Source organism: Corylus avellana, chromosome ca8 (genome assembly GCF_901000735.1).
Source record: "Corylus avellana chromosome ca8, CavTom2PMs-1.0".
Taxonomy (NCBI): domain Eukaryota; kingdom Viridiplantae; phylum Streptophyta; class Magnoliopsida; order Fagales; family Betulaceae; genus Corylus; species Corylus avellana.
Window position 1 is genome coordinate 4,084,983 of NC_081548.1, and position 9,846 is coordinate 4,094,828.

At 33.5% G+C, this 9,846-nt stretch overlaps 1 protein-coding gene across 1 annotated transcript; it reads right to left on the bottom strand.

The window, feature by feature from the left end:
* Positions 1-5,171: 5,171 nt before the first annotated feature.
* On the bottom strand, positions 5,172-7,919 carry LOC132189408 (transcription factor HY5). The gene is made up of 4 exons (XM_059604149.1): positions 7,739-7,919; positions 7,166-7,346; positions 6,887-7,043; positions 5,172-5,467 (listed from the first exon to the last, which is right to left on the bottom strand). The coding sequence occupies exons 1-4, from the start codon at positions 7,833-7,835 to the stop codon at positions 5,402-5,404; spliced, it is 501 nt and encodes a 166-aa protein (XP_059460132.1). The 5' UTR covers positions 7,836-7,919; the 3' UTR covers positions 5,172-5,401.
* Positions 7,920-9,846: the final 1,927 nt, after the last annotated feature.

Consider the following 9,846-nt stretch of genomic DNA (forward strand, 5'->3'; position numbering starts at 1 on the left):
TAAGTGTTTATTCTTTAAGGTGGTAGTAAAAATTATCGTTTGATTTTGAATAAATTAAATTGTATATTTCACATGAATGACAATTTTTTACTGTCACATCAAAAAGTAAACACATGAAAATAAGCAATTAAAAGTACATGTAATATTTCTCATGATATATCAATAATGATTTTTATTATGGCATCAAAAAATAAGTGCTCAAAAATACATGTTACATTTCTCATTACATATTGGAGTATAGAGTGGCATGGATGAATTTAGATGACCTACAACTCTTTGTTCAATGTGGAAGGGATTGTGAGAAATTTTTATGGGGTCTTTCTGCTCAAATAGGGCTTCCTTGATTGCAAAGGACCTCTAACAAATCCTACTCAATTGCAAAAGATAAAAAAGAATTGTCAGAATTCCTAATTATAGAGGATTGCATTGATTACCACTAACTAACCATGATGGGATCCAAAATATCACAAACTTCCTTCCTCCTTGCTATCTATCGATAAGGTTCAACTAGAAAAATCTTTGAAAAAAAAAAAAAAAACAACAACAACAAAAAAAAAATAATAATAACAAACAAAAAATGAAAAACCAAGGGGCCATTTTAATTTTTATAATTTTAAAACAATTCTTTTTGTTTTTGTTTTTGTTTTTGTTTTTTTCCTTTTTTCTTAATTTATTGGTTTTCTTAGTTTTTGTCTCTCTCTTTTTTTTTTTCGAATTTATAAGATTTTTTTTTGACTTATTGAAAATTTTTTGTAGTCATTTTTTTCTTTTTGCTATCCTTGGAGACAATAACATCGTTTTTGTAATTTATGGCGGACATTGACAATAATGTAATAATTTGAGGAAGTATATGTACCTTCTCTTTTTTAACGTTTTTCTATACATTAAAAGGAAGATCATGCAACAAAAATGAATATCCTACCTAAACGTGATCATAAAAATATTTGCCTACTAAGAACTAATGACAAGAGGAGCGTAAACCGTATAAAACCGCAAACATTCCCTCAAATTAATTGATCCAACCCACCAAAAACACTAATAGGCCAATTGTGAGCTGAGCCAAAATCTCTACATTTATGAGATTAGATGATTATGTTCAAAAACCATAAAAAAAAAAAAAAAAAAAAAAAAAAAAAAAAAATCTATATACTTTTTGGATCAATTCAATAACTTTTCTAATTAGGCCAATTGTGAGCTGAGCCACGTCAACAACTTGCATATCACGGCTCAGACGCTCTTTTCAACGTGTCATTAGCCGATTGGTTCCCGACAAAGAACTAATCTGTTGACTATTTCTAAATTTACCCAATTGCAGTTAAGCACGTGTACAATAGAGCTCCTTAGTTAGGTGGTCTCTGTCGAAGCAGGGTCCGAAGGGACAACCGTCGTATATATTTTCTCAAATAATTTGGATATTTATTTTATATGCTGGTAACAGGCTGTCCCATGGGCTACCGGTAATTGTCGGTAGCTCCGGTTTGACACTCTTGTTGGCTGTCGGTGGACTCGATTTGTTCATGCTTGATTTGTGTGGTAATTATTCTCTATTCAAATGATTGAACCGAAAACTACAAGTCACACAAACTACTTCGCTTTCTGGCCTGTTTGGCTACACGTAATACCTTGTTCAAGTCAGGAATGAGGATTGTCTTGCACCAATTCAGGACTTGTTTATAACTGATTTGTTCAAGAGGGCACCTTACCTATCTTTTTTTCTTTTTCTTTTTTAAGAAGAAGTGTATATCTTTGAGAAATTGAAAATTTGAAAAAAAAAAAAAAATTGATAAATTTATTAGTTTTGCTGAATGAAAAATAAAACTAAAGAAAATGGTTTTTCTTACTTTTTATTTCGGTACAAAGAAGAGAATTGGTGATAATTGTACGCATTATTTTTCTTTTAGAATAAACAAGCACAGCATCCACAAATATTAGGGATCTTAATAATATGACAACTAATATTGATCTAATAAGGCATTGTTTGTTAAGTGACAGCACGTTCTCCCACATTCACGGCACTGTTCATCGATCAGGCAAGTCTGACCATGCTGTAGTTACACACCTGCAGACCGTGTGTATGGGAGAAGCCAATTTATATTAAAAGACAAATATGCCCTTATGAAAAATAGAAAACCAATGTTTTGAAGGGGTAAAATAGGAATTATATACAATGCTAAAGGGGCAAAATAGGAATTATTTACAATATTAATTTTCAAACCAAGCCTATCAACCAGCATCAGTCTGTTTGTTTTTCAGACTGTACATAATCCTTCGGCGCCCTACCAGAGGTCTACAGTGCCGTGGGGTTTGTTTACAGTGCCGTGGGGTTTGCCAAACACCCTCTAAGAGCCAGTTTGTGCGTTTCAAAATAAAATAAAATAAAGTGCCTTATTTAGAAGTGCGTTTTTAAAAAATTATGGTTTAAAAACATTAAAAAAATATATATACATTTTTAAATTAAGGATGTACGTTTTAAAAAACACAATTTTAAAAGTTAAACTGCAATTTTAAAGGCCAAACTACATTTTATCAAATGCTTAATTACATTTTTTAAAAATCATGTTTTTAAATCGCATGTTTTGAAACCGTAAATCCAAACAGACAATAAGTATATCTTTGGGATATAGGTCTTGACTCATGACCTTTTTTAGACATGCTAAGATGCAAATGCTTTGTTTGCTTCAAACATGAAAGGTATGTTTATTTTTGCTAAGCAGATAATGCTCTATATTGCCTTTTTTTTTGGTATTATATGTTTCAAGATATTTGTTAAAGAAAACACAAAAGTGAAGGAAACTTACTTTAGAAAGTACATCTACAAGGGTCCCAAACACATGCAACCAAATGATCTCAAAGCTTTCCAACAAATCTTGCTTTTAATCTATTACTAACTGATCCAATTATTTATGATTTGTATATCTATTTTAATAGATTGGATCAATAATTAATCTATGATCAGAATATATAAAAAGGTGTCCATAAAATTAATTAACTTAAAACCTAAACTAAACCTGAAATAAAATTAAGTGAATTTTTAACTCATTTGTCTTATATATAGTTTCCTCCGCCCCCCTCCCCCTTATATATAGTTTATCTAGACTTAAATAGAATTAAGAGAAGTGTTTTGTTTTCGTTTTTTTTGTTCATCTCCGTACAAAAGATAGGCAAATATACTTTTGAATATGTAGACTCAACGTAAATCTCACAGATTTAATGGTAGATTGGTAAAAGAGATGGACAAGAGATGAGCTATAAATAGATATGTAATATCTCTCTAAAATCAATTGTGAATAATATTTAATTTCTCTTAATTGAAGGAAAAAGTTCCAAAGGTTCACGAGGTTTCACCTGTTATCTGATCACGCCTTAAGGTTTAAAAGTTATCAAATCACTCTCTACACTGGATGCACCATGTCATTAACACATCAACTCAAAACTTAAAAACTGGTCACGTAAGCTAGAACCTTGCCAATTTTTTATTTTCTGAGTTTTGGTTGATGTGTTAGTTTTTTAAGCTCTAGCTTACATGTTAATGATGTGGCATGTCCAACATGATGTATGTTTGATGTAAACTAGTTGATTGAATGGTTTAGTCTGGACACCCGTCTTCTTTTTATTGGACGTGACATAGCCTGATGACCATGTGTCATTCATTATCGTTAAAAAGTTAACCAAAGGAAAATATGAGGCATTGTTTGATAACGGTGCAATTTGTAGGAAGTGATTTATAAGCTTTAAGCTTAATTAACGATTTGATAAAAGGGAAAACTTCATAGACCACTTAAGCATTTTCCCCATAATTTTATCTAAAAGAGGTATGTGCATTTTATTATTTGTGGATTCTTCCATCCACATTTCATTTTGTTAAATTTTGTAACAAGATTAGTGGCATGGCATGATTCACCCCCTCCTCGTGGAACGGGCAAATGAATCTCTCATTTTTATATTGAGATTGAGATTATATGCAATTTCAAGAATCTAAGTAGTTTCATTCAAAATGAAAAGTTGCCTGAATTGAGTTACTTAAGCCTTTAAAAAATGAAAAATCAAAGGAACCATTGGGTGGTTGGACCACCCTTTAAGGTGGTTGGCCACCTCTTTACCTTCAAAGGGATGGTCGGCCATCTAAGGGTGTAGTTGGAATAGGACGATGATGCAGGGTGGTGTAATGAGTTCGCAATAGCAAACAACAATAGAATCACAACTGATTTTTTGAGTAAAACAAATCTAACCAAAACAGGTAAAACTAACTTGCATTAGATGACCACCCCAAAAGGATGACCGATCATCTTCTAACCCTATGAGGGAGTTGTCAGCCATCCTAAGAATGTAGTTGGAGTAGATCAACAATCTTATAAGGGCGCAAAGAGCAGCACATTCGCCCCTCCATGACTTGGAGGGTGGTGTCTCAGATGTTTATGAATAGCCTACTACCCTCTCACCGCCCAAGAAAGTAGTTAATTACCTCATGAAAGCGGCTAGTATGGTCCAACCATCAAAACCACTCCCTTGAAGTGGGTAATCACACCCTTTTAATAAAACGAAGATCAATAATTCCTCAATGAAGTGACCAACCACCTTAAAGGATATTTTGACTATTCGCTAATTCTTTTAATTTTTTTTTTCTTATGTGACTCAATTTAGATAGTTCATTTTGAATGTACTTTCTAAATCTTTTAAAATTGCAGCCCTGCAATTGATTGGAGACGTCAATCAATCCAAGACTGGAAAAGTTTCAATTTTTCTTCTAGTCCAAGATAAAATGTGCTACATGATACTGCCGGCCTGCTACCGCCACCATACATGACTTTATCACGTGCATTTTTTTCCACAGTACTCATTGATTTTGCTTCCTTCAATGATAAGCAACCAAAGGTTCTAAACATTTACCTCACTTCCATTCAACAATTTCTTTTTTGTTTTGCTTTGTTTTTTTTTTTCCGTCTAAGCCCATCTTTAGATCTGATCTTGGTGGTAGTTGTGGTGAATGATGAACAGGGGATTTGGCTTAAATGCTGTTAAAAAAAAAAAAAATTGTAATTTTTTAATGGTCTAGATTTAATTTCAAGTTTTCCATTTTAAAAAAAAAAAAGTAAAATTTTATCTAGACCATTGAAAAAATTACTTTGTATTCTTTTCTCCCGACCCGAGTTGCATATTGAAAGGAGGAAGCGGTAAGAATACAAAATAGATATGAAGGAAATCCTTAGGAGAACACTAATCTAGGCTCAAGCATTTCAATACTCTGTCTTCCTCATATCTCTCACAATATACCTAAAGTTAATAAGTACATTCTCTCATCCCCTCAATATATATAGTTCTCTTACAAATCCTGCTCTCATCCCCTCAATATATATATATTTATATATTTCTCTTACAGATCCTGCTCTCATTTGCTGTCTCATCAAGACCCATCATTGCCATTAGCACCACTTCCTCCTTTCCTGCTTGCTGTTGTGTTCTTCAGTATCTGCAAATTCAATTGATAACATGCAAATATTTAGATGTCATGCAGGGTAATTTGAGATCCAGATAGTTCACAGGTCCCAACTCTTTCAACAATTCATGAGATTTTATCTACAAACACCAGAAGAATCATCGGTCAACGAAATGACAGTAGTAGACCGCAAATCATGAATATCTCTTTCCTATTTTTCTGTATTAGAATATTAATTAAATAATTAAATTAATCACTTCTTATAAGTTTCGACTCGTAAGATAAGTCGTGATTTAATATGATATTAGAATTTAGGAACACAGTTTTGAGTTCAAAGCTTGTTTCCGTCATTCACTTTCTATTTCGTTTAAATATTTTATGTGTTGGGCTAACATTTGAAGGAGAGTTTTAAAATATTAATTAAATGATTAGATCAATTAGGTTTTATAAACTTACACTTTTGTGATAAATAGTAAATTCATACCATGAACTACCCCATCCCAATATGGAAAGCATTAACTACCTCATCTTAAGAGGTGATATGGTTGGGAAAAGTCATGTGGTCGGACAGAGACAGAACAAAAAAAACAAAAGATGATATTTCTACTGTTCATCTGTTACAGCAACCAAAGCATATACAAAATATCACAAACATTATATCCTCATCCTTAAGCAAAAAGAATAATTAAAAAAGGCCTATCAGGACCCTTACCCACCCAATTTTACCTCATTATCGACAACAAGATCAAGGGCATTCTAATAATTGATGAAAAATACTAAACTACATATCTAACTACCATGGCCCAAACAAATCATTTATTATGATTACCCACGTATTCATTTTCCCAAATGATATTTATAGCACCAGAAGAATGCGTCAGCTATTATGGAAGACTTTGAGCTCACAAGTGAGGAAAGTGTAAGAATATCAATTAAATGATGAGAAACGCTACATATATTTCCAAGTACTTACTTCCAAGTATTTACTTTCTAATGTGGTAGTAAAAATCGCCATTGATATACGGGAAATGCTACACATACTTCCAAGTGACGCCGTAGTGAAAATCACCAGAAATTTTGATGTGTCCAAAGATGATTTTCACTATTACTTTAGCGAATATGCATTTGAAAGTACGTGTAACATTTCTCTTGGAAGTAAGTATAAAATTTCTCTTAAATTATTATTTCTATCTGCTTAATCCTGTGGGATAAGTGGTTGTTTTAACTTCTCCCCAATTCACCTCCAAAACTAGATTTCAGTTACTAGGCATGTAATGATAGGTTGGGAAAAACAATACTAAATTTGGTGAAGACATTAAAAAAAAAAAAAAAACAGGAAAAAAGAAGAAGCTATGAGATCTAAAATAAAGACAATGCCCTTCCAAAGAAACAATTATGTCAAAATCATGATGATGATGATACTATGGTATGATATGGTGGTGATGTACATACATGTCTAAGCATCTGATTCTCATTCTGTAAGGTGGAGAGCCTCTCTTCAAGCTCAGAGTTCTTCTTCTCCAACTCTTTCACCCTCGTTTCCAAGTCATTCAAGTATGCCTTCTTCCTCTCCCTTGCTTGCTGTGCTGACACTCTATTCCTCAGCAACCTTTTTTTTCCCCCAATTTTCGCACCCCCCACCACCAAAATACACAATATCACCCAAATGCCACTAGACCCCACAAAGAAAACGGATAGCTAGAAAAGGGCAGAACGGTAATAAATCAATACCTCTTCAGCCGCTTGCTTTCTTTGTCTGCTGGACTTCTGCCTCTCTTCCTCTGACCTTCCCCTGATGCTTGAACCCGGTCTGGACCGGCCACTGAACCGGTTTCTCGCCCCGAGGCTGAGGTTCCTGCAGATTCACCGCCTATCTCTGGAACCCTCCTGATCTCCTCATCACTCTCAAGGCCTGGAATAATTGAGAAAGAAATATTAAATGTATATACTAAAAAAATTTACTAAGAAAAAAAATGCAAGAGGAGGGTGTAATGTTAGACTCGAGGATTTTCTCGGGAAAATAGAGAGATACCCAGTTGAGAAAACCTCGATTTGTACTAAACCCAGATGGGAAATTTTGATTTTCTTTGACATCATGAAGAAAGCCAATCATACATGGGAAGGGAAAAGAATATTTTTTTTTTTAGCATTTCACAAAAACCAAGAGTGGAAATTTGAAATTGGAAATCTTCTTGAAATCAAAGAGAGAAAGAAAGATTAAATCAAACAGGCAAACCAGATTAAGATAACCTGTTTAACGGGAAAAAAAAAAAATAGAAACGAGTGAGAGAAATAGAATTCGACCTTCCTTGATTTCAAGTTGAAGAGCGGAGCTCGAAGATCTTTCGCTGCTTGAAGGCAGAGAATTCGCCGCAATGGAACTTGTTGCCTGCTCTTGCATTGCGTGTACAACTACAAGAAACACAGAGATAGAGAGGGAGAGACAGAATTTTCTCAGGCTTTCGGAGAGAGAAAAGAGCGGGACATTAATGTTACGGCACGTAAATCCTACGGAGAGTGTTCAGAGAGATCGTAGCCATTAGATCTGTCTGGATCCGACGGATACGAGAATGGGATCGTGGAGAGATATAAGCCATGAGGAGTGGCAATAATCAAAGGTCTGCAGAGGAGAGTCGTGGAAGTTCCCAGACCTTCAGATTAGGGATAGATCCGACGGATGGGACAGAAGCTCGAAGCAGTATACAATGTATGGGGACCACGTATGGGCTGTCCGGAAGGAAGTGCTTAGGTGTTTCTCGATCTTTACGAAAGCTTTTGCAAACAATTAGGAAAGAAAATCGACATGAATCTTCTTCATTGCGGTTTCTGCACGTGCGTTTTGCTAGTTGGTCCTTCTAAAACCTTAGATAAATCATTTTTTTTTTCTTTTTTCTTTTTTAAATGACAATTAAATTTCAACCTAATTTATTAAACTATATTTATTCTCACATGCATTTTATTCAATACAATTAATTTGGACATTAAAAGAATTTACTTGTCAAAGTGATTAACTCAATATTGAGGTGATATATATATATAGGTGATATTGTCTATTGGGATGATATAGTAGGGTGAATCTGAAGTTAACGTTTGTAGCACAATGTGAAAATGACATATGGTATTGGTAGGGCATGAAATATATATATATATATATATTGTACGATAGATTGCTGAACAGATATAGGGCATTTTGTCTTCTCAGCTTGACAATTTCTTAGCAACCCCACAAATATCATCTACGGGATCAAATTTGCATGCAAAATTTTTTATTTTATTATTATTATTATTATTATAAAAGTCGATTAAAAAATTTCAACCACAATCGAAATAGGATTGTTATTTCATGGTTTACATTAGATTTTACCTATCTAAGAGCTTATATGTTATTATGTCATTTAAAATTTTAAATGACGTGACCTATGTTTAAATTATGTGACATTATATACATAGTTAAATGAACAAAATCTAGACCATGAAATGAATCTTCTACATTTTCAAATTCCTGCGAAGACTTGGTACATGCTAATAGTCTATTAAAATTAAAACTCTATAACCAAAATACAAAATTTAAAACTTCAATTGCTAAAACTGGAACGTGCCTCACATCTTCAAGTGTTTGGTATATCTCCCTAAGTCTTCTAATCTCTTGAAACTTCTACAACATATTGCAGACATGATTAGTGGACCATGAATCTAGACACTAAGAGCCCGTATGAGATTCAACACCAAACATGTTTCAACTAAGAATGAAGTATACACACCTTGATACTTGATAACCTTTCTTCTTTGGGGGGGTTGTTTCAAAATGCCATAGGAGTGGTCCAAATGCCCCCTATTTTTTTTTTTTTTTAAAAAAAATAATATTAATGTAAAACGTAACAGTCGCTAATAGGTTTGAGGTGATAAATTGTTAAGTTTTTGAACGAAAGTAGGGGGTGAATTTGGCCACCCCCATTTGACCATTTTCCATTTGACCATTTGAGAGTGATTTGACTACCCCTAACTCAGCCATAGGAGTGGTCCAAATGCCCTCTATTTTTAATTTTTTCTTTAAATAATATTAATGTAAAACATAACGGTCGTTGATAGGTTTGACGTGATGAGCTGTTAAGTTTTTGGACGAAAGTACCAATTGGAATTATTAAATGACTACATGTACCACTTATAACACTTTTGTACATTGGAATAGTTATTTGATATAACGAGGGCAAAGCATGGGTACTAAAAATACTTAACCCTACAAAAAAAAAAAAAGAAAGAAAAGAAAATAATGAGGAAATGATAGTACCCCCAAGGAAAATAGTGATGTGGTGATCAATAAGTAGTGGTAAAATTTAGAAAGACAATAGCTTATATCCAAATAGCACTTTCACAACATGACGTGGCATAACATGATTGAAAATGAGATAAAT

Bases quoted from the DNA above. Each gene is read 5' to 3' on its own strand.
- LOC132189408 (XM_059604149.1), bottom strand. From the start codon at position 7,835: ATGCAAGAGCAGGCAACAAGTTCCATTGCGGCGAATTCTCTGCCTTCA. The intron at 7,347-7,738 runs GTCGAATTCTAT...CAATTATTCCAG, and splicing joins TCAACTTGAAATCAAGGAAG to GCCTTGAGAGTGATGAGGAG. The intron at 7,044-7,165 runs GTATTGATTTAT...GGGAAAAAAAAG, and splicing joins GAAAGCAAGCGGCTGAAGAG to GTTGCTGAGGAATAGAGTGT.